Below are 25824 nucleotides of genomic sequence, written 5' to 3' on the forward strand. Positions count from 1 at the left end.
ACTGTAAGTTAGGACAGGAAGACCAAATTAGTTTGTAGCTTGGATTTTGTTCTTAGATGTCAACACTGTTTTCAGTATTAATTTAAGTCTTCTAAAATATTCCTAAGTTTTATTCACATTTGTTCATGTTTTATTGTTGTTCCTTCATCAGTTCCCAAATATTTGTACACTCCCTCTTGCTCAAGTTCTTTTATATCACATTCCTGTCGAAACTGATGTTTTCCTGGTGCTGCAGCTTTCCTGCTTAAAAGGTTGTTTTTTACACATTTTTCAAGACCACATGACATTCTTGTAGTTATTTATTTATTTGTTTATTTATTTTGGCATTTGTTAACTGGGTATGTCCGAATGAGCCAAGGCCCATTTTCAGCGGAGGCCTTTGAGGAGGGTCCCCAGTAAGAATACAATCAAAACAGAGCTACAGAATAAAATATTATGCACAGAATAAAATATTTTAACACAGAAAAAAATGTAAAAATAAGAAAAAAATAAATATACATGGCAAACTCCCATCATAACAAGAGACTTTAAATAGATGGTAAACACAGATTGCATGTTAACAAAATAGTAACATTTCAACAATGAGTGAAGAGGAAGGAAGAGAATATGGGCAGTTAGAGTTGGTGAAAGAAAGAGAAATAGCTAAAAGAACAGAGAGTATAGGGAAGACCAGTTGTAGTTGTGCTTTCAGTTCCTCATCTGATAAACTGTACAGTTTTAAATCAACAACAAACGAAGATGAGAAATTTTTACACTTTGTTGTTTTCTAGGAGCCAACTTGTACCCATGACCTAATTTGTTAAGTAGACAGCTTAATGGGTTAAGGGCAAGACAAAAGAGTAGCGGTGAGAGAGAGTTACCCTGGAATATTTCCCTTTGAATCGTTATCCCTGGAATAATAATTTGTCCTTTGTCATGGCTTAACTGCACAGTGGTTTGCCGTTGTTTCGTAGTCTCTGTAAAGTAATAGATCAGTATATGGTGTATCTTACACATTTTTAAGCACTCTTTTATCATTGAATGTGGAATACTGTCAAATGCTTTTTTGTAGTCTATCCATACCATACTTATATTCTTGAAGAGACAAAAGGAACAAAGTGCCCAAGGACTGAGACCAGCAGCAACCACTAAAACTGTAAAAAAAGGGCACTTGGAGGTACCAGATGAAAGGAGACACCACTTCTGAAGTTATAAAGTTATAAAAACAATCCTTTATTAATGCTTAACAAAATCACTGTGTTTTCGGCCTTTAAATACCAGGACTTCATCAGATATAATGCCATTACAAATTCTGTTCTTAAATACCCTAATCCCATCACCAAAACAGTTAATCCAATAAAATAATTAATTAATCTTAAAATTAATTCTCAAGTTACCCAAGTTCCCACTGTGGAGATAAAGGATGCAAATAGTCATACAAAAAATACAGGTCTATATTACATCATTGCACGCTTAAAAAAGGGAATGATGACTAATCGACCCAATGTAAGCGAAAGCTTGCAATGTCGAAACCTCAGAACAGCGATTTTTTTTCCAAGGGGAAGGCTTCACACCCTGGGACGTGGGGGGGGGGTTGTGCCCCCATCCCCTATTTAAATATACCAAATCCGAGATCGCACTACAGTGCTGAAAACGGCAAAGTAACGGAAGCAGCCAAGCAAATTCTTTCCCAGGGAAATAATTCACTTAAAAGCCGCTTCACTATTTTGCCTTTTCATTCTTTTACGTTCGATCAAGACACATTTGACAGAATGTGTCTTTGATCACATAATAGGAACCAAAAAAATACTAATTCGTAAGTTATAAAACATCTCTGATTGATCTAAGAAAATCTATAAAAGCAATAAATAAATCTTTTAAAAAGCCTGTAAAAATATGTTTAAATCTCATTAAATAGGTAATATGTCCTATAACCTATTATTTCCATGCATGGTGGTGCCATCTAGTGTTCTCAAGTATAAATAAGTTATCTCTTAAAGTGTTTTGACTTTTCCCAGTTAGGGGTCGCCACAGCAAATCACTGGTCTGCTATTGATAGGCAGTGGATTTTTACGGTGTCGAGTTGCCAGCCTGGTGTCCAACCTTCACAGAAGGCACACACACACTCACACACCTACCTGCATGTCTTTGAAGTTCACTCGACTGCAGGGAGGACATGCAGACTCCTCACAGAAGGCGCTCCAGATGAAAATCAAACCAGAGAACCTCTAGTCCTAAAAAATCAGTGCAAAAGTCCTGAACAAGTTTTCTGAAGAATTATATGTACTCTGTGTATCTCAAGAAGTTGATACCATACATATTCAAATACATAAACTATAAGGGTGTGTGTGTGCGTGTGTGTGTGTGTATGTATGTGTGTATATATATATATATATATATATATATATATATATATATATATATAATTTTAAAGCGGGTACCAGGGTTACATTTTAATTTAAGCCCAGTGGTCTGTTGGCTTCTAACACCAACTGCCAATAGACCTCCCTGCACTGTATTCTAGTTTTCTATGATCCACGACTTGGGTCTTGAAGTATTTCTTCTAGGACAAAAAAACTAAAACCAGCCTGTTTGCATTCCAAAGTGTGCTTATTTAGTGCATTCTTTGTACCCTTCTGTACAACATATAGGCGTTCCTATACTCTCTTTTTAAGTTTATGTGTAGTTTTTCCAACATAAAAAGGATCATGGCCCTTACAGTCTACTAAATATAGTAACCCTACACTATTACAATTTGAGTAGGTGGTTGCTTCTGTCAGCCTATCCCTTGCCTTTACATAAATAAATTCCTTGTTTGATATATAGGGGCACTGTCCTCATGCCCCACACTTAAAAGGTACCAGGCCTTTTCTGCCCTCTTCTTATCTTTGAATTATGTTCTACCATTTCCTTAATATTTTTGCCTTTTTTTCAGAACAAATCTAAGAATTTCCTTAAAAATAGGCTCTAAATATGAGAAGCTGACAAACTTTCTCCAGTTATTACTAATCACTTTTTTGGGTATTTCTAGTATCACTAATAAAATACATAATGTGTGCGCTTTGCAGTTCACGTCATTGTTCACTGCACTTTTCTCCAAAGTCTTCGTCTTCTTCTCATTTTCTTCAACCCACAGAATACAGTTATATTTACCCGTCCTTTCATTCATCACTTCTTTCTTCTCCTTAAACATATTATACAGGGTTTTACATTTGTTTAAAAAAATCCTCCTCCTGTGAAGTCATCCTAGATGCCCTAATGTATTGTCCCTTAACAGTGCTCCTTTTTTGTTTGTTAGGGTGGGCATTAGTGAAGTATAAATAAGAGTTGGAGAATGTGTCTTTGTGGTGAATCTTGAATTTGAACCCTGAAGTTCATCCACCTTGTGTTTAGTTACATCTAAGCAGTCCATGCTGTCTGTATTAATATTATAAGCAAATTTAAAGAAATTTGTGGTCTAGTTAATATAATTAAGAAATTCGTACATCATGTCGTCAGATCCTACCCAGGAAATGCAAATGTCATCCAAGTAAACCTTGTAGTATTTCCAACATTTGGCATAAATGGACTTAAATAAAAACTTCTGTTCCCCAATGGACAACACTATACTTAGATTCTTCCCCTTTTTACAGTTCTCCATTATGACTTTATTTAACAACAAATGATCATTTGTTCCATATGACTTTCTTTTATAACCTTTTTGTTCTGTTGCCATGATTGAATTTTCTTCTAACTGACTATAAACTCTGTGGGCATCCATTCCATTGTCAGAAGGCAAGTTATTGGTCCATAGTTTTTAAGATAGCTTGCAGGTTCAATCTTAAATAGGAGTATTTTTTCCCCTTTTTAACCAGGCTGGTATCTGTTTGGGGTGCGCATACAAATAGTTCTTACTCATGGCTAAATCTTCATGTAAATATGTTAATACTTTTAGCCAGAAGTTAGGTACCACATCTGGGCCTGGGGTTTTCCAATTAGAAGATTTGTTTAGCTTTGTTTCAATCTCTCTGGCCATTATTTCATCCCATTTCATATCCTGTACCTTTGAACTTTTTATTCTTTCTTTTACTTCTTCTATCCATTTAGCATCTTTGTTATGTTCCTTAATATCTTCATAGATATTTCTCCTAAAAGTATCGATTTGTTCTTTTTTAGTGGTGTTTCAATTTCTTTTGCCTTGTTTCCCAAGTCTGTATAAAACTTTTTTCGGGTCATCAATCAATTGCTTATTTTATACTTTTCTTAGTATCTTCTAAGTTTTTCTGCCTGTGCTGATATTTTTAGTTTATTATTTGTGATAGTGCATGATAGCTCCTGATCCATTATAATACTGCGCATTGCTTTTATCACATCTATCTTTCTGAGTATTTTTGTTGATATGTTCCCTCTTCTGTACTCTTCTAACAGTGACATGTCTTGTCTTAATTGCTTTATAATTCTCTGAATTCGAAGCTTTCATTATTGCATTCAATTTGTCCCCTTCCTTTCTCTTACTACCCTGAGTTTTTGTGGTAAGACTTTATCTGTTATTAATTTATCTGCACAGTATTATATCCTATTTACTTGTGATATGTCACATGACTCTGTATGGACAGTCTTAATTATTGTGTTCATTTGTTTTATCAAACTTCTAACTTTTTGGATTTTATTGACCTTCTGTAGTCTAGTCCTTTCATTGCTCTTAATATGTCTGTCCACTTCTATTAAATCAAGCAACTCTTCTCTGAGATCATTTTCTTTTAAACTGAGGGTACATTATTTGTTCTCCATTTTCTGCGAGCATTCTACAGAAAGTTCCAGAGCATCTTCCTGTGTCACATTCTCTTCAATTTCATTCTGTGTCATCTGTTGCTCTTCTATTTGGGGGCTCACTGGACAATCACTCCACAACATTGACTGCGTCAGAATTGCCACAGTTTCCTGTTCCTTCTTTTGCTGTGCAACTTCAAATGAACATTTGTACTGGTTTTCTAAGAAAAGTTCCAAAATGTCTTCATATGGCAACTGATCAGATGTTTCCCACTCTACTGGTTTCTCCTTAATTTGAGGATCCATTGCTTTATCCTAGTATGATATCTGAGTTAGATTTTCTACACTAAAGCCTTCACTTTGCAGGTAATTCATGACCTCATTTTCTGTTTCTTTAACTTCTCCATTATTTATCCTCTTTTGTACTTTTCCCCTTTGTTTTCTTATTTTTGTATTGTAGAGTTTTCCATGTCCAGATACCTTTACCTGTGTGGCTGTGAATGTTTACTGTCGTATGAGCAGTTGAAAGTACGGAATAAGAAGGATGAGATTTTTCTGGAGAAGTTAGGCTTTTACATCTTGGAATCCAACTCTGTCTCCAAAAAGGTTACTCTGTTGGAAGGTTGAAGACCAGACTTTTTCAGAATGAGGAGAATTTCAGATTTGGCTGGCGTTCCATGCTCAGTTGGAGTGAGGAATTCAATTCTTCCATCATAGTTACCTGAATAAGGCAGTTGTCCATATAAGGGTAAATGTGGGCACCCTTTGCCCTGCAGGAAGCCATTACTAGAGCTAGAGAGTTGGTGAACAGTAGACAGGCCAAAAGGAAATACACAAATTTGGTAATGTGTACTCTTTGCCCTGAAACAAAGAAATCTTCTATGTTCTTTTGGTATGGGAAGGCTGAGGAAGACATCCTTCAGGTCCAGAGTAACCATACCTACCTGGGGAGTGATCATAGACAGATGTTTATGTAAAATGAGCATTTTGAATTTTGGCACAATAAGAAAATCATTTTGCTGTAAGAGATCACAATTATGCCTTCAGAACAATTCTTTACTTGTGACCAGAAATAAACTGTAATAAAGCCCTGTTCCTGTCCCTTTTATGAGAACTAGTTCTATGAAACTTTGCCTCAACAGCTCTTGGATTTGAGTCTGTGCCTGCTGGAGTTGACCTTTTTGAACAAGAGGACTGCCTACCCACCTTTGAGTGGAGGAGAATTGTATCTTGTATCCTCACCTTATGATGTTTAGAACCAATTTATCTTGAGTTTTGCCAGAAGTTTAAAAAGAGGGAAACTCTGCAACCTAGCCTTGAAGGAGAAAAAGAGGGGTCCTGGGTTGGAGTGGGATTTTCAGGGGAGGGCAGGGAGGTGCTTGCATGAGTCCAACCTTCTCCCTGCTGGGCCCCTGGGAATGGAACTCTCCAGGCCTGGTCTTAGGGGTTGGCTTGACACCTTCTTTGAGGTTTATCACTCCCAGTCTTTCTGCTGTTGGGCTTAAGTTGACAGGAAGGAAAGGACAAAGTCATATTAGGGTAGTTTCTACTTGACTGAGTCCTTGATTGTCAACATGGACTTAGCCTTCTTCTTCAGTCTTTGGAAAACACTTTGTTTCTGGGAACCAAACATGAAATCCTTATCGAAGGAGACATCAACATTTTCTGCTTTGACATGGTAAGGTAGGGGCTGCTCTCTAAGCACGGCACATCTCCTGATGAGCAACCATGAAACATCTGCCCTGTTTAATGCTTCTAGATCATCAAACCCATATGGCAAAGAGTGCTTATTATTAACCTAGGAGGTCTTGTTGCAGAAGTAGAGCAACTCTTTTTGAAGAGCAGTGTCTTCCCCCATGTTTGAAATTATAAATCAAAATCTCCACAACATATCTCGTAAAAAAGATCTGCATAGGTGGGGCAAAAGACACCCCCATATGAATACCATTCACTTGTAAGAAATATTGGTCTTTATAAAAATTACATTTTTATCTATACACGCTCAGTCGGTGATAAGGAGAATATATTAAAACCAAGCTAATAAAGATTACTCAAACATTGCAAAGTTTCAGGACCTCTCCTCAGTGTGGTATGGAAATATGTAGTGACCTCACATCTAAACTACACATGTATCAGTGGGTATCAAGCTGTATCTCTAGCACCAGGTTGAGAAACTGGATCATTTTGTATTCTGGTCCTTCCCAATGGTAATAAAGGTTTTAGGTCGTGAGTAAGTAAAGCTTATAGAGGTTCAGTTAAAAATCTCTACCTGAGACTATGGGCCATCCCATGGGGGCTTCAGGATTTTTGTGAATTTTTAGAAGTAGTTAAAAAGGCTTTAGTCTCAACAAACTTTAGAATGAATAATCCATTCTTCCAAGGCACATTCCAAAAATGCATCAATTCCATTTAAATTTATTTATAGGATCAAACATTATTTTTGTTGCTACCTGATACTGGTAAGTTGTATTAAAGTCTCGTCTTCATATTTATTATTATTGTCTAAAAAGATAATGCCTCCCCCTTTATCTGCCATGGTTATTACAACTGAACTGTTTTTTTTTTTCTAGAATCTCAAACCGAACCTTTCTGCTTTCATTAAAGTGTCCCTTCTCTTCTGAGAAAATGCAGAAGGTTGAAAATGCAAACCTTTAATTATTAAAAGATTGAAAATCATCCATGCCTCATTTGCCTTGTCAGCAATTAGACCCATACTGCAAAACTATCTTCCAAACTACCCTCTTGGGTCAAATGATAAACACCTGTTTACAATCTACAAACCATGAAGGGCAGCTCGGATCTGTCTCTATTCAAATAATGCAGCTAGAACTTAAAATGAAATTCCTATATCAATTAGATTTATCTCACATCTTCATCTTTTCAAACCATTATTAAAGTACTTCTCTTTGCCTCCTGGCTTTGTCCCTGCTCCTCATCAGGGATATCGCTTCTCATAACATCCTTCATTCACCTTCTTATACATCCCTTTAAAGCACTAAATCACTTAACCTGCTTATCCCCTTCTAATACTTCACTTTATTGTTGTACTTAAACTACTATACCTACTTCTAATTAGCGCAACCTAATTAATATTCCATTGCTGCTTTTGTGGATGTCATTACAGATTTTATTATAGTGACTATTATGGCATGTATTCACTGAAATTGCATTATAAAATGTGTTATTGTAACTACTGATTGCATTAAGTATGATACCTTGAAGCTTTTGTCCCAGGGCTTCCACTGAAAAACGGCACCTGTGCCTAGTCAGATTTTCTCAGTAAACAAATGCCAATAAATACGTTTTTCAAAGATTTCAAAATTTTGTTGTTTGGTGGATCATAATTACATTTTTGAAAGTGAAAATGATTAGGTCTATTTTTTTCTTCCAAAGTGTTTTAATTATTTTGTTGCATTAAAAAAGTTCAGTATTCAGTTTTCTATACAATTCCTTTACATCCAATACACATTGAAATTCTTATTTGTCATAGTAATAAAATATAATCGTTTAATAAGCGAACTGATTTGGTCAGTTCATACTCTCAACTGTACAGATTTTCTCAGAATGTCTTGATTTTTGTGTCATATTTTTGGCCTGATCATTGCCAAACCTTTGAGGGCTGAAGTCAGAAAATAATAACAGACATTTGAGATTCAGACTTCATACCCTTCAGAAAATTCATGCCAATGCAAAACCTGTTATCATATCAACTTTCTAAGCTTGTAAGAGCAATATTTAAAAATTGACCCTATTTTTGGTTCTTTGTCTCCCATTATTTATGGCTTTGTCTAGGTTTTTTACTCTAAGAGGTTGAGAGCTATGTCAGCGATGGGAAAAACGCTGAACATTATGTCACAAATTACTGTTTACCGTTATTTGATTAGACTCATGTTCTGAAACAGCTGGTAACCTCTGTCCTTTTTCTTTGTTTTTTGCTACCCCTGTGAAACATTCTAAAGGGAAGGTATAGTCATTACTAGGGTCATTATTACTGGTACTAATCATTTCTGAGGAAGTTGACATAGATCTGCTTTCTAAATAGGAGTCATTGGTTGATGAAATGCCCTCCGTATAGACTTTGCCAGAAAAATCTTTTGAATGTAAAATAGAATGTGAATCAGATCTTTTACTATTATGGTAAGGATGTTTCTAAGGTCCTTCTTTATTTTCATCATCAAATTCAGCATTTTTTTGTGAAATATCAGCTATAAGTTTTTTATTTAAATGACAATCATGTTTTTTTTTTTTTTTTTTGTATTTTTCAATGTTTCTTCCTTGTAGGTCTTGTTACAAATGTATCATATTTGCTGTTCTGGTTCAAAGGATGCATCATTATGAAAATCTGTCACTTCTGCAGGACAGGTACTCATCTGTTGTAAAATGAAATAAGAGTTTGTACAATAACGTAGAACAAGAATGGTGTATTGTCTGCCTCTTTCGTAATAAAGTAATGACTCTTAAGCCTCTAGGACTGATGCCCTATTTTTACATACACTTTTACAAGCCTTCTCTGCTAAATAACATTGTTAAGTTTTTCAGATGTAAAACTTAACTCACAAAAAAGTATCAGGAGATTTATAAACAGTACCTGTTTTGTGTAAAGAAGTCTGTAAGACCAAAGAAGTCTGAAAAAAGATATCAACATTGTCTTTATCTTTGTAAAAATTTAATGCAAATTTTCAATACTTCATCATTGCAGAATTTGTGTCAACAGGAAAACTTAATCTGAGTAGTTGCTCATCACCAGTGTCAAAACAAAAATGCTAAAAGTGCATCCCAAATCTCAAGGAGAAAACTGCAGAGTGGCATGCACAGGCCAAGCAACCAATATTTTAAAAATGGTGTGATTAAGCCCTCAAAGGAAAAATATTTAGCTGTTATCTAAATAAGATCCAGTAAAATACAAACACCTTTTTACAAAAGAGAGAGTCCTTATGAGTTGAATCTGACTCCTGTAGTGTAAACAACAGCAGCCATGCAGGAAGTTGAATGGGCAAGTAGGAAATAGAACTTTGCCTGGGCTTTCTTTTATATTACATATTCTGCATGCACTCTGAGGGTCAATTCAAGATGTACAAGTTTTCATAATGCATGTCTTTAGGAGGTGGGAGGAGACCAGGGCACCTGGACAAACCCATGGGAATATAGGGGGGACATGCAGACCCCCCATAACTGTTGATGTGCTTTGGAAGTGGAAGGACTTATGAACTGGGCATGGATAAACCTGAGAAAGGCCCAAGCTGTAGAACAGGAGCAAGAGAACTGCAATCGTTTTTATTTGATTTTTTTAAGCAGAACTGTGGTGATTAATATCTCACTGTAAATAAAGTACACTAGAACTGTTGTTTCTAGTGTGTGTTACATACTGAATACCTTGTAAGTAGTCTGGGAATGTCCACTGATGGATATGTCATGCATTCCTTTCATACAAGACAAACTGCTGACTTGGTTGTGTATGATCATTTTCTCAGTGATGAAGACCCAGGGCAAGCAGATATGTAATGTTTTCTCAGAAGTTACATCCATCACAAGCATTAAATCAAAGTATTTACTTATTTGTATGTTTACTGGTGTAGCACACCCATCAAGACTGACCATTTACAGGCACTCAACAATACATTATATGGTTTATTAGCAGCTTCTATTTATTTTATACTCCTAGACCACAGATACTATAACTTAAAAATTATTTATTTCCAGTGTCACTTTCCCCCATGCCTGTCCCTATCAGTCAGCAGGCTACCCCCCCCCCCATGAACAATTCTTATATGTCCATTACTCAAAAAAGTTCTCAGGCTCACGGTGACAGCTGTGCAGAGGCAGAATGTGTACAGTTGGCCATTAGGGTGCTTAATGCCCTTACAGTCATCCTAACATTGAGGGGTATTTGAAATGGCTTAACCATCCCTTGGGTGGGCGGGGGGCGGGTGGCATGTGAACTGTGTCATTATGGACGAACAAAATGCTTTTCTCATGCAAAGGCATGCTTCTGTACACCAGTGTTGAAGGCTAGAACAAGTTGTTGGATTGATGAGCCCAAGACTTACCCTCCCAACCTCTCATTTGCATTGCTTCTCCTCTTCATAGGGACTGTGGCAAGAGGTAAACTCTACTTCACAGCCTGTCTTTCCCTTAATGAGCAGGAGGTCCCTGCCTCACCTTCCCTTGATGAGCAGGTAGGCTATGCCTCACCCTCTGTCCTTCCATTGATGAGCAGGAAGGCTCCGCCTCACCTTATATCTTTCCCTTGATTAGCATGAATGTAATTAAAAGAAACCGTTGAATATTTTGGCAGCCTGCTATTTTTAGGACAGCAGAGAGATTCAGACAGTAATGCAGGGGCTGATAGCTGGACTGGTTTCAGTCAAAAGCGGGGGTTAAATGCCAGCTAGATAAATGAAAGTGGGGGGGCAGTATTTAAGCACTGGGTGAATTTTTTATTGATAGTGCTCTTAGCAAGGAAATTTAGAAGATGTAACTGCTATTATTAAGTGTTTGCCAGTCTGGATCACATCATGCAAATTAAAAATTCACCAAGGGGAACAGCTTTTGGATGTGACGACGCATTTGCCGTAGGCAGCATTCATGGTACTTCTTCGAATACTGCATACTGTATGCATCATTTTCATTTCGACTTTACGTAGAGGCAAGCTTCTATATTTCTGCATTAAAGAAATCAAAAGCAACAGATAACACTTTATTTGATGGGCTTACTTTTTTTAGAAAAAAATGTGCTTTTCTTAATCCACAGCAAGTATACTCATCTAAAAAAATGTAGCTGTTACTTAAATACTTTAATGTTATGCAAACTAAGGGCCAGATTCCAAAATAGTTGCTCTCAGTGTTTGCCCTGATTCTGAAAGACTTCCTGTCAGTATAAGTGACTTACCTCTGTGTATGGCTTTTATTTGCTACTAAGTAGCACACAGTGAACACAGGAAACAGGAGCGCGATAATGAAACAGATGAAGAGCGTTACTGCTCAGTGCTATTGAGATCCTGACCCACAATACACTGACAGAAAGTCTTTTGGAATTGGGTCCATAATCTAAGAATAACTATTAGATTTCACTGCAAATGAACGAAAAGTATGTACTTAAATGATAATAAACATGCCATAAAACAAATGTTGTGTAATGAACATGTCAATTGCATGGACATCCTTCCAGCAGATGTATTATGTACCTTCAGTTATTAATATTGCAGGCATTTGTACTAATGTGTAATGTTTATGGGGTAATTTTAAACACTGGAAACACTCTGATCATACTTTATCAGCCACGTTTAATTACCCTTGTGGGAGCAGCAAGACACATCTAGAAAAGTTAGTGTTGACTCTTTTTTTCTGAAAATAATTACCCAAGACCCATGGTAGTACCATCCATTCAACGACTGTAGGTGGAGGACCCTGCATATTTAGATCCTGACGCACAATATGCTGAGATGCCAAGAGCAGAAGAAGTAAGAAAGTCAAATATGAAGCCGTGTGGCATATAAATTTTGTAAACGGCTTCCTGATGAAGTTCCCAACTTTGCTTTTAGGTGCTATTAAGTAGCACACAGAGAACACAGGGAAGAGGAGTCCGATGATGAAGCAGATGAAGAGTTTTACTGCCCAGTGCCTTCTCCTCCAGCCAGGAAATTCGTCGTACCATCGAGATGCTAGCAGCTGCTGGCAGTTTGGCTGTGCAACAAACTAGATGAAAACAAAAGAGAACACGTATTACAAATTTTGCAGAAACAATGTACCATTATTCAGGAATTTTTCTACTTGAAATGGAAGTAATTTTTTAACACACACAAGAATCAAAATAGAAAAAGGTATGATGTTTGCCTGCTCCACAGATTGATCTGCTATTTCTAGGCAAAAAAATAAATGTTATATGTTTGTTAAATATTTCATGTTACAGACCAGGGGTGTCAAACTCAATCACATAAGGGGCTGAAATAAAAACACATGAGCTAAGTTGCGAGCCAAATTTTTTATTAATTTTTTTATTAAGATATATCTATATATCTACTAAGACTAGTAGAAGTAAAGATACTTCATCATCCTAAGAGACCATATCTCACGCCATCCTGGTGCATTAAATTCCATCAGCACCATCACTGTGTGCCTTAGCAAGATGCATTAATCATGTTCTGAAAATAACAAAAAGCACAAAACAAACTGTAAGTGTACTATAAGCAAAAAAGTTCAAAAACTGTTTTTTTTTAATACATTGAAATTTAGGTTTTGAAATTGCTCACCTACTTGTTTTCTGGACAGATGTCTGAGACTGTTTTCCCTTGGTCAGTGAGTCAATGTCTGGTTTTATGTCTTGTGCTGTGGCAACCTACAAAACAGCGTGGAGGTTTTCATCTGTGATGCATGATCTGTGCATGTTCTTGTTTAGATTCATTATTGAAAACATCTGCTCGCACAGATAGGTGCTACCAAACATGGACATAAGACGGGCAGCATGAAGTCTTAGGTGTGGCATCAAGTCAGGGGGCAGTAGACAGTAAAAGTCCTCTATCTGGACATCCTGGAACTTTGCTCTCAGGCCACTATCGGTTTGAAACTCTATCAACTCCATCTGAAGGTGATGGGGTGCACTGTTGATGTCAGCTGCGAAAGGATTGGCAAAGATGTCAAAGCCACAGTGCTGTGCTTTGAAGTCAAAGAAGTGCCGATCAAACTCATCAATTAACCGGCTCACTTTAATAGCCAACCGAGCACAAGGAAAAGCAGTTGGTCTGATTTGCAAAAAGGTCTGGTTTTATGCAAATAAAATCTGAGTTGTCTGTGAATGTCTAGGGAATGAAGGACTTTCTCACTATCTCCCTGTGGGTTAGGGAAGAAGGTAGGCAGGTGGATAGCCTGATTCAAAGAAAGGTCATTGACCACCTTGGGAATGAAGGAAGGGTTTGCCCTAAGGGTGACCCTGTCCCTATGAAAAAACAGAAAAGGGGGGTAGCCATAAGGGCTTGAAGCTCTGAGACCCTTCTGGCTGATGTCAAAGCTACTAGCAGTATAGTTTTCCATGTGCAAAACATTAAGGGGGCCTTGTCAGCTGGTTCAAAGTGTGCCAGAGTGAGTTTTTCTAACACATAATTAAGATCCCAGGGAGGAGGAGATGGCTTCCTGGGAGGTCTTAGGTGCAGAACACCCTTGAGGAAAAGTTTGGCTGGAAATCTGGATGCAAACAGAGGGTCCATAGGCAGGCAGGCAGAGATGGCAGGCAGGTGTGCTTTTAAAGAGGAGTAGGACAAATCTGACTGCAATAGTTCATACACAATAGTAAGACAGATTCAGGGGAATATTGCTGTCCACCTGATCCATCTGTCTTTTATGACACCAGATAGAAAACCTTTTCCATTTGGAGAGATAGGATTTTCTTGTGTTGGGTTTCTTGGCCTCCTGCAGGACTGAAAGGACATCCTCATGGTACAGGTGTCTGAAGGGAATCAGAATCCTATCTGCCACAGGGTGAGGTGCAGAGACTGCCACTGTGGGTGTATCTGTGCCCCTTGTGCTGTGTGAGTAGGTCCACTGAGGGGGGGGGGTAACTTGTGGTGATTGCCCTTGGACAGTTGAAGAAGTAGAGGGAACCAGTGCTGCCTTGTCCAGTAGGGAGTCACCAGCAAGATTTTTGGTGAGTCCTGCTGAATTTTCAGTAGGACCCTCTGAATTAATGGGCAGGGGGGAAATGTATACAGGAATTTCCCCTTCCATGATATTGAGAAGGCATCTGTTTGTAAGGCCTTTGGGTTGAGTGTCCTGGAGCGATAGCTCTGGAGTTGCCTGTTTGTGGAGGAGGCAAACAGGTCTGTCTGTGGAATACCACACCTGTGGACCAGATTTAGAAACACATCTCTTGACAGCGTCCATTTGTGGCTGTCTGACTTGGTTCTGCTTAGTGAATCTGACTGCGAGTTGTGCTGGGACGGGATTTGGGCTGCCTGGAGGGTGATTCCCTGAGAAGTAGCCAGCTCCCATACCTGTAGGGCTAGTCTGCATAGGAGGTAGGACTTGGTCCCTCCCTGCTTGTTGAGGTAACACATGACTGTGGTGTTGTCTGTGAAGATCTTTAGGAGGCCCTGCTGGAGGTAGGGTAGGAAGGCCTACAGGGCGAGGAGAATTGCTCTCATTTCCTTGACATTTATGTGCTTTTGTTTGTGTCTGTCCACAAACCTTGCACTATCCTTGGACCCAGAGTTGCCCCCCAGCCCAGATCTGAGGCATCTGTGTGCATGGTCTGTGAGGGGAAAGGCATTTGTAGGGGTAGTCCTGGATTATTGGAGCTAACCACCATTTCAGTTTTGGTGTAGACAGGGGAGGAGTGGGACCCTGAACTCAAGAGGTTGGGACTGCTCGGTCCACACGGAGCAAAGGTACCATTGAAATTTCCTCATGCGTAACCTTGCTAGGGGTAGCATGGAGATAGTGGCTGCCATGTACCCTAGTAGTCTCAGGAATAGTCTTGCAGTCAGTTCTGATGAATGAAGGGCAGAGAGAAGGTGGTGGGAAAGAGATACCACTTTTTCCCCAAAAGGGAGGCCATCATGATGTCTGTCCTGATTCTGCATCCCAGGAAGACAATGTCCTGTGCAGGATCAAGTTGGGACTTTGGGAAATTTATCAGGAACCCTAGAGACTGCAGCAGGAGCAGGAGGTCTTTTGTATAACGGAGGAGGGTTTCTCTGTCTGCTGTCTGAATTAAGAGGTCATCTAGGTACTGGAATATTTGTATTCCCCTGGTCTTGCAGTAGGCAATCACTGGAGCCAGGCATTTTCTGAATACTCTTAGGGGAGTGGAGAGCCCAAAAGGCAAGGCACAGAACTGAAAGTGAGAAGAGCCTGCTAGGAATCTGAGATATTTCCTGAAGGTAGGCTTTATGGGAATGTGAAGACAGGCCTCCTTTATGTCCAGGGTTGCCATAAGGGCCCGAGGAAGAATGAGGGGGAAAGAGTGTGGGTAAGGTGAGCATCCTAAAAGTGGGGACCTTTAAGAAGAGGTTGAGGTGGGAAAGGTCTAAGATAGGTCTCCATGGTCCTTCCTTCCTGGGGACCAGAAATATTCTGGAGTAGAATCCTTTCCTTTGAGAAGGAGGGGGGGCTGATTCTATGGTGCCATGATGGAGAAGGGACAGTTGAGATGCAGGCAGTTGTGGCATGGCCAATCTTGGAAGAGGGGTGATCCAAGTCATAAAGTAACCCTCCCACAGGATGGACAAAACGCACTTGTCTGATGTCACAAGAGACCACGTAGGGAGACAGTGAGTGAGGCGGGGGGAAAATGGAAGGGAGGGAGAGGGGGGAGGAAGGAGTTGTGGCAGGCAGTCAGACACTGCCTCCCCTGTCAGGAAAGGGAGGCCTCTGGCTAGCAGGCTGAGGTGTCCTAGGCTGAGTCGACTGTCTTCTGGGGGGGTCTTCTAGACCTAGGAGATGCTGAAGGCCTGGGAGGTCTTTCTTATAAATTGTGTCTTTGTCGGGTAGTTCCTCTGGAACATAGGGATAGGAGAGACTAGGAGATGCTTGAGGTCCTGTAGTTTCTTCCCTTTTTGTTGCAGAGACTTAAAGAGGTCAGCCACTTTAGCCCCAAAGAGGGCTGAGTGGTCCAAAGGAGCGTCGAGGAGCTTGGCTCTGAAATCATAAGGAAGCGGCTGCAGGCATAGCCAGGAATATCTCTTTAACATGGATGCTGATGCAGCTGATCTAGCTGAGCCCACAGCTACATTGTATCCACACCTAAGGGAGTGCTTGTTCACCTGAGAGATCAGGCCCAGCAAGGAAGTCAGGAATGCTTTTGCAGCACAGTCAGGGATGTCATTCAACTCCTTGAAGGCTTTGTCCAGCAGAGCTAGAGAGTATTTAGACATGTGAGACTGGGAAGGTGTTGCCCCAAAAGCCAGGGTGGCAGAAGTGTAAATCTTCTTTCCCTACCTCTCCATAGCCTTGCTGTCCTTATCTACAGGGATGGCTGTGGTGGTATGAAGGAGTTGGATGCCCTGTCAGTAGAAATGGAGATAGTGGTAGGGTCTGCCGGTGGGCACTTGAACAAGAATTTGTCTGAGTCAGGGACCTTGTATAATCTATCTGCCCTACAAGGAGCAGGTGGTTAGGAGTCTGGCTTAATGGATGCCGCAGGAAATGCATCGAGGAAAGCCAGTTGAACAGGTGGAACTGGCGAAGGGTTTGGAGATTCCATCTGTATGAGATCATAAAATCTCATTTGCACCTTAGTCATGTCTGGGCATTCCCACTTGAAGTGGTCTCTCATCAAATTGACAGTCTCCCCTAAGGTTAAATCTTCCACTGGGGAATCTGGCTCTGCAGAAGCTTCCTCAGGAGATCCATACCCCAGGGGGAATGAGATCTGGGAAGAGTAGGATAGGGAATCCTCCGAGGAGTAAGACAACTCTTCCTCTGCTTGCTGGCTCACAGTCCTTTCAGGGATGAAAGGTCTGGGGCTGAGAAGAGGTGAAACAGCAGGGGTAGCTTTCAGTGGAAGGCCTAAGGGGCATGAAGACATTGTATAAATTTTGGCTAAAGGCCTGCCAGTCGGGTAAGGTCTCTGGAGCTGGAGAAAGATGTCTAGTCTTTTGTTCTTTTTTAGAAGGCCTAGTAGGCATCTGGCTGGCGGTAGGCCTAGGAGTAATTGGTGGGATGATGGAGACTGAGTCAAAAGCACCCATCGAAGGCACTAGTTCCCCCTGGTGTCTGGAGTAGGCGCAGGTATGTCCTCTCCAGATGTGTCATCCACTCTAGATGGTGCGGCCTCCTGTAAGGTATCCACTATATCTGCTTTGGTGGATGCCGGGTCTTCAGCCAAGCTGACGATGGCTACAGGCTGAGGAGCAGCAGACGGAGGTGCAGTGGGAATAGTAGGCCACATGGACATAGCCCTCTTCCTTGGCAGTTCGGACAGGGCATTGGAGCTGGCCTCCATACCTAGCGCAGTCTGTTTTAAAACACTGATTCTTGAGGTGCAAATTAAGAGCTTGTAAATGGAGACAAAGGGTCTTGGGGACAAACGATTGGCAGATGACGCAGTTCTTATAATCGTGTTCCCTACGCAAAAAGAAAAGGCACTGGTTGTGGGTGTCTTTATGGGGAATCTGGCAATCACAGTTGCACTTAGTCTTATTGGACATGAACAGACTATAAACTATACAAAAAGGACTGAAAGACTCCCCAATGAGGTACTTAGCTTTGTTTAGATTCAGATCTGACATCCGCAAGTAGCAGGAACACCTGGTGTACAGCTGGAGGCTGAAAAGTTCAGAGGGCTGGTATGTGCAGACGTCACCTTTATGGCCCATGTTCCTGCCTTCATGTCAGATGTCCGAAGCCCCAAGAGGGATTGGAAATCTTTGGAAACCTGGCCGAACAACCAATTGGAAGATGGGTAACCCCACTAGTAGAATACTGCAACATTGGAATAGAAGAACATCAGTGTTCAGGAGGAAGAAAATTGGTTTAAGAAAAGGCAGGAATTCAGCTATTTGTTTTTGTAATGTTGGACTGATGATGGTAGCAAAGAAAATATATGTGATGTATATTGTATTTAAATTTGTATTTAAATGGAAAAATGTTAAATGGTTTGTTTTCTTTTCTGTTATTGTGTGTTTGTCTATGTCTTAAATGATAATTTAATAAAGGCATTTAAAAATGTAGGTTCATTGACAGGACAGAGCTTGGAATTGAATGACATAATGGTAAGGAGGAGGCTGAATGTCCTATTTATTCAGGAGACAAGATAGAAGGGCAGTGCAGCAAAGCCCCTTGGCTTGGGATCCAGAGGCTACTACTCAGGAGGAGGACAGACTAGAAATTGTGTGGGATTTGTGGTGAGGGGGAGGCTCCAGAAGGCAGTGACAGATGTCATCAGAATTAATGACTGGCACATGGCAATCAGACTCCAGTGTAATGATAGGGCACTATTCATAATATCAGCCTATGTCACACAGCAGGGATGTGATAGTGAAGAAAAGAGTGCATTCAGACAACAGTTGTAGGACCTGCTAGATAAAGCACGACAACATGAATTGGTGTTAATAATGGGTGACCTGAATGCACATATCGGGGCAGACAGAACAGGATATGAGGGTTGCCTGGGCCCACATGGGTGTGGCAACAGGAATAAAGAAGGAGAGGCCATTTTAACCTTCTGTCTGGCAAATGGCTTGTTTTTAACCAAAACATGGCTCAAAAATAGAGACAGTCACAAGATCACATACAAGAGTAGCCAACCTGCAATTCAGGTAGACTTCTAATAAGGAAAGGGCACTGGAGTAGAATCAGTGATTGCAATATCATTCCCAGTGAAACAGTTTGCTCACAACATATAACAATGGTTGCCAGAATCAGCTGCAAGCAGTGGTTAGACAAGGCTCTAAGTTCAACAGAGACAAGACTGAAGACCTGAAAGTTGCCCGGACAGAAAGCATAACAGTTCAAGGAATTATCCAAGGCTCTAACACCTCAAGAAGAAGAGGAAATAGGTGAAACTGAAGAAGAATATCAGTGCCTCAAAATAGAATGTGTGAGGACTACAGAACAGATATGTGACTGAATCAGGTACGGAAATAAGGTACATAAGACAGGCCAGTCTTGGAATCCAGAAGTCCAGGAAGTCATCAAAAGAAAGGAGGAGTGCAGGAATAAGGGGGGGCTAGAAAAGATGGATCAGGTGAGGAAAGAATACTGGTTGGCTAACTAAGAGGATAAGAAAGGAGTTACAATAGGAAAGAAAAGGGCATAAGAGGTGCTCTATCAGCTTCTGGAAAGTTGAGTCAGTAAATGGCACAAAGAAACTATATCAAGTTGCAAAGCAAGGCAAAGACAGAAGGATAAAGAAGACAGACACCCTTATTAATGGATGCCAGAAACAACCTGCTCACCAGTCCTCAGGACATGAATAGCAGATGGAAGAAACACTTCAGTCAGCTTTTGAATGAAGAAAACCCCACAGAAGCTGTACTGCCCTGGACACAGGATAAGATGAAAGAAGAGGAGGAGCCCACCATAGAATAAGTAAGAAGAGCACTAAGGAAAATGAAGTCATGGAAAGCAGCAGGCTCAGATGAGGTCACAGCAGGCTCAGATGAGGTCACAGCAGGCTCAGATGAGGTCACAGCAGATATGATAAAGATGCTAAATGAGATGGGGAGAAATGGCTCCTGAGGGTACTCATAGCAGTGTGGAGAGACTGTGTTAGAGAAGACCTGCAACAGTCAGGCATGGCAGTCAAAGAAGGTAGGGGAGTGGTTCATAGGTGTTTACTAGGCTAACAACCACACAGGCCTTTTTAAGTCTAGCCATGCATACCAAATCTCTCAGAAGTTCTGGTACCATTGATAAGTGTAAGCAGGAGCTTGGGAAATAAAACATATACAAGCAGGGGCCTGAGAGATTTACCATTTACAGGTTTCCTGTTTCCATTAGAGACATAGGTTCCAAACCAGGAATACATTTCCTGTTCCTCATCCAATTGTCCAAGTTACACTTGAATTGGGTTAGGGAGGAACTCTGCTTCACATGGATGGGGGGTATGTTACAGAGAATGGGATACTCCATGGGATAAATACCTGTATCTCCATCACGTCCTGTTTATTTCACAGGCAAGGTTTAAGTCTTTAGAATGGGTAAGTTTGGTGCTGTTTGTTTAGCGGATATGCAGGAGGTCCATCAGGGCAGGGTCTGACAATGCCTTGTATGCCAAGATAGATCTGCACTCAACAGGCTGCAGGAGACAGAAGACAGGGACAGGGCCTTGGGGTGGTCTGCATAGGACAAAATTATTTCCAGACTACTACTTTATTGAGGCCAGCAGTAGTTAAAGTCATATTTACACAACTCCACACACCCACAAGTTGACTGCTGAAAGATTAGAACCCCATACCTATCTAGCTATGTGATCTAAAGAATGTAGTACATAATGCAGCTGCCATTGCAGAAGTGTGTTTTTTTAGGAAAACCACAAGAAAAAAAAAAAAACGTCAGAATAAACCCCACTCACTCACAGTGGGGCCCTACGACCAAGCAACTCCAAACACAGTCTCAATCAAGGCCCTATTATACGTCATTCATCCTAACAATTTGATCTAACATTGCAAAAGTGACATTGTTAAAACTGTTCTGTGCATCATTCATATCAGTGAACATTGATGCTGACACTTCACACGATTTCCCATCCTTGCTGTGATCTGAGAAACTCAGTGATGCCTGCAACTGCTGAAAAATTTCTACACCAATCACTAAGAAATTTGCAAACATAAAAGCCCTCATCCAGTAATCTCCTATCAACTGCATAAGGGCATGTTGTATCCAATCCATTGACCAGCTCCAAAGCCTGCTGCCTAGTCTCTTTAATCATGTGATTTATTTGTCTAACCTCTCAAACCTCTCATTAAAGTAGCCACTGAATTCCAATTTACCAAACTAGAGGTCTCTGCCTGGCCCCAAAATTCTGGTATCCCACCATGAAAAACAATCCTTCCAAAACTCTTTCATCCAAATTGTAATCCACCTTTAATGTCCATGTCTACTGTATCTTTGTCACACACCTGAGTTCACCCAATAACACCAGTGGCAGAACTCACTAATCTTTGAACGCGAGTTGTTCAAGAAATTAACAACTATACTGAAATGCTTAAATATTTACATCTGTCTTCCCTGTGGAGTCCACTTGAGTAATACCAATAGGTTCTTCATAGACTTTCATCTGGGTTTCCCATTGCTCCTTATCAATGTGTGCAAAACTATCATTTCTTGGAGAGTTTGCTTCTCCAAAACAGTTGTTTCATGTAAGGCAACATTTGCCATTACAACTCTAGTAGTACCCAAATGCTTGACAACTTCCAACCAGTCTCTTACTGCCATCTGGTATTCACACTAATGAGCATAGTCCCTATATCTGTGCCCAGAAACCTTCTTCAGTCTTCTGTGTAAAGCTGGAACAGTGCTATCCTCATGTACAATAACCCCACAGAACTCTGTACCAGTGCCTATTTTGACTTTCAGTTTCAGAGAGCAAGCATCATTAATCATTTTAACATACTTCTCATCTACCTTCAAGTTGCACTGCTGCTTACAGAAATCGTTACCTTTATAGACAATCACCATGGAACCATCACCCTGCATAATAAAGTGGCTAATCACCTTAGAATCTGCTCCATTGTTAACCAATATACCAGACTCCCCACTCATTTTTTGAAATCCAGTTTTGTAATTTTATCTGAAGGAGTGATAGTGATTCAAAAATGTGCCAGAAACACCATAGCTTCTCCAACACAATGTTTCCAGAAGTTGAGTAAATTAATTCTGATTGCCTTCTAACATCTCCCATCTGTTACCTCATTTTGAGCAACTCTGGGCATCAAGCTAAACTGGTGACACAGTGTCCTTTGGGTTCCTAAAATTTATACGTTTGTACATGGAAAGTGATCCAATGTCAACATAGTTTCCTATGTACAATCCCTCATCTGGCTCCTGGACCAATCTTTTAACATCCCCAGCTAGGAAAACCTCATCAGCCACAGTGTTGTACACAATACAGGCCAAGAACGTGTAAGTTGGACTTCTAAACTCAACCACAAAAAAAACTCTGATGTTCTGCCTCTTCCAATGTGTGATTCATTGTGTTAAACAACAACTTGTATGCTTCCCCAGATTGGTTTGTCAATACTTCATAGTTTAGCTTAAGTTTCATAAAAGACACACCAACCAAATCATGCTCAGTTGCCAGTTGCTTAATAGCGAAACCTTTACCACATCCCAGACAAGCCTCACTGTAGTACATCTTTGCCATAAGCAAAAAGGATGTGTTAGGAATAGTTTTCACTGCACACTCCTTAACTATTTTCATACCTATTGGGTCAGCATCGTTATCAATCTGTCTGGTGTGACAGTCTTTAATTTGGTCATCTGTCAACTTGAACTCAATAACTAAATCATTATGACAGCACCTAACAATTTGCTCACCCAATTTCCCATAAACTGAAAACAAATGGGCAATCAGGGTCTTCCTCCTCCTTTGGGAAGTTACAATATAGAATGAAATTAAACAAAGAAATAACTACGGAGCTACCATGCAGAATCACAGTGCATAAAAGCAGGAAACTGCAAATTATATGACTCTCTATATATCTAAGTAACAGATATTAAAGACAATATACGAACTAGTTCAAAAAAACAGGTTTATTGTAAACGAGGTAAGCGCTTTCGCTAAGGAGCTTCTTCAGACCTATCAACTAACAAATAAAAAGTCAGTGAATATATATACATCTCAATCAACATCCATCAATTAACAAATCATACGTCAAGACAAATCCTTAAAGACATATAAGCATAATAACATACTACTAAGAACAAAGTTATACAAAATAGTGAAAAGGATATAAAAAATGAAGCCTATATGAAATACATATCTAATAAAAACCTATATCATATATAAGTAAACAATATCCATATAAATAAATATACATATATATTTTTAAAAAAGTGTATATATCCATAAAAAGCACGCATGGGACCTATCAATAGAATGAAAAAGTCATTTGCGTAAACGCCTTCTTTTTAAAAATGGTTTAATGGATGCTCGCTCATCCAAGCCCTTGCCTCTATCAACCTTTAGGGTAATAATCCAACAAGTTTCTCTATGCTCTGTATATACTGGTTACTTCTAAATGCCAACTAGCATAAATGAAGGAAATACAACCGGCAATCCACCTAGAAATAGTCACTTTGGAAACTGCCTAGCCCTTTCTGTTCTAAGAGAAAGCCACAAAGAGTTGGTCTGACTTTCTAAACTCCTCAGTCCTTTTTAAATAAAAATTGCAATTGCTTGTAAACATCTAAACAATGCAAGATATATTCTCCTTTATTGGAGTAATTTAGGGAAGAAAACTGGAAGTTGAAACGACTGATTGAGATTAGCTTCAGAGGCCACTTTAGGGAGAAAGGAAGGGTTTGTTCTAATAGACACCCTGTCCTTATGAAATATCATGAATGGTGGTTTAGGTTCATAGGTTCATAGGTTCATAGGTTCATAGGTTCATACTAGGCTATCTGCCCAAGGGCATTTATAAGCCTAGCCCATAGTTATGTGGCTTTCGCCACCCCTTTAGTTTGAATAAAAACTATGCCTATCATTTTTCTGTGCCTCTGTCAAGCAGTGACACTGAAGTAATCCCTGGGATATATCTGCGATCTCCCATCCATTGGTCAAGATTCCTCTTGAACAAGGCCAGCGAGGTGCTCTGCCTCACATGTACCGGGATTTTGTTCCACAGCATAGGGAGTCTCTGGGTGATGAATCTGTCCCTCCAGCACGTTCTATTTATAACCGTGTCAAGGTTTAAGTCTCGCGCCCTTGTGGTTCTGAGGGATCTAGATTTTTTGAGGTGAAGCATATTCATCAAATCTGGGTTTGACATGGCCTTATATGTCAGGCACAGGTCACCTCTGAGCAAGCGGTATGAGACTGAATAAAGCTGGAGTTCTTTCAGTCGGGCAGCATAAGACATATTTTTGAGACCCTTTATCCTTTTGGTGAGGAACTTTTGGGGCCTTTCAAGCTGCATCAGGTGTCTGGTCAGATACATTCGAACGGGCATTGTACTCAATCATAGGTCTAATGAGTGATGAGTACAGCGGGATGATGACCTCCCTTGATCTAGATGTGAATCCCTTCATGATCAGGTGGGCGATATAGAAGGTTTTCCTAACTACTTTAGCAACATGAGTGTCAAACGAAAGACTACTGTCAACTTGGGTCCCCAGATCCCTGATGACTTTTTCTGTGCTCAGTGGATTGTCACCTATATGGTAGCTAGGGGTAACCTTGTTTTTCCCGAAGGGTATGACTATGCAGTTTTTGGCGTTTAACTTCAGGCCATGGCTCTGGCACCAGTTATCCATTTCTGTGAGGCCCTTCTGGAGGATATCTGTGTCAGATGTGTTTTCGACTATGGCCCAGTTTGCAGTCATCTGCAAACTTTGTCAGCCATAACCCTCCTGTGTTTGCTTGTACTTCAGAAAAGTAGATGCCGAACAAGAGTGGACCCAGGACTGAGCCCTGTGGGACACCACTTGTGACAGGCTTTGAGTCTGACATGGCTCCAGCAACTCTGACCCTGTGGGTTCTGTCGCTTAGCCAGTTTGCAACCCATCTTGTGATGTATGGGTTTACATTCAAGCTGATGAGTTTTTCGATGATACCTGAGTGGGGTATTGTGTCGAAGGCCTTTGCCAGGTCGAGGTAGGCTGTATGGACTGCCTTTCCCTCATCAATGGCCTTGGTGACTGTCTCGAAAAAGTCAACCAAGTTTAAGAGGCAGGATCTGCCTTTGACAAAGCCAAACTGGGTTGGATCCAAAGTCTGCAAGTTCCCTATGTCTTTATTTATGAGTTCCATTATGATCCTCTCCATGGCTTTGCAGATAAGGCTTGTCAAGCTAATGGGGCGGTAATTTCCAGGGTCTGTGGAGGCACCGCCCTTATGAAGTGGGACCACAGTCGCCGTGCGCCACTCCTTGGGTACGTATCCTGAGGTGAGGCTAAGATTAAACAGCTGTCCTAACTGTGGGTTTAATTCCTCGTTGAGTTCATGAAGCACACAGCCGGGGACACCATCCGGTCCCATGGATGCTGTGTTTTTTGCCTTAGTGAGGGCAGTTCCCACCTGGGCGTTGGAGATGTTTGGGGGCTACAATACTCTGGAATAGATATCCCTCCTTTTGGGGAGGGGGAGAAGTTTGCACTGAACCTGTCAGCCAGTATGTTAGCAATGTGTGTAGGTTCAGTAATTTTCACATCATTTTGAACTAATTCTGAGCATATCTGGGAGTTTCCTCCTAGGTTTCTAACATAGCTAAAGAAGGCCTTATGATTGTCTTTAGAGTCCTTGGCGATTTTTCTCTCAAAATTTGCCTTGGATGATTTTATGAGAGCTCTTAGTTTTTTTACTTATAATAATCAAAGGTGTCTTACCTTTCAAGGATTTTGCTCTATCTTGTAGTAGCTTCCTCCTTTTGTTGTAGAGCTTGTTTATGGCTGGGGTCCACCAGACTGGACGCTTGCCTTTGGTACAGAGAGTCTTAGTTTTGT

At 40.4% G+C, this 25824-nt stretch overlaps 1 protein-coding gene across 1 annotated transcript in view; it reads right to left on the reverse strand.

Annotated features, from left to right (window-relative positions):
• Positions 1-25824, reverse strand: part of TRPC4 (transient receptor potential cation channel subfamily C member 4) — a 1584344-nt gene that overhangs the window by 284908 nt on the left and 1273612 nt on the right. The window contains exon 4 of the mRNA XM_044073322.1: positions 12087-12423. Coding sequence (XP_043929257.1) covers positions 12087-12423 — 337 coding nt within the window. The remainder of the gene's footprint in view (positions 1-12086; positions 12424-25824) is intronic.

This window comes from Protopterus annectens, chromosome 5.part1 (genome assembly GCF_019279795.1).
Source record: "Protopterus annectens isolate FY-2018-M chromosome 5.part1, PAN1.0, whole genome shotgun sequence".
NCBI classification, from domain to species: domain Eukaryota; kingdom Metazoa; phylum Chordata; order Ceratodontiformes; family Protopteridae; genus Protopterus; species Protopterus annectens.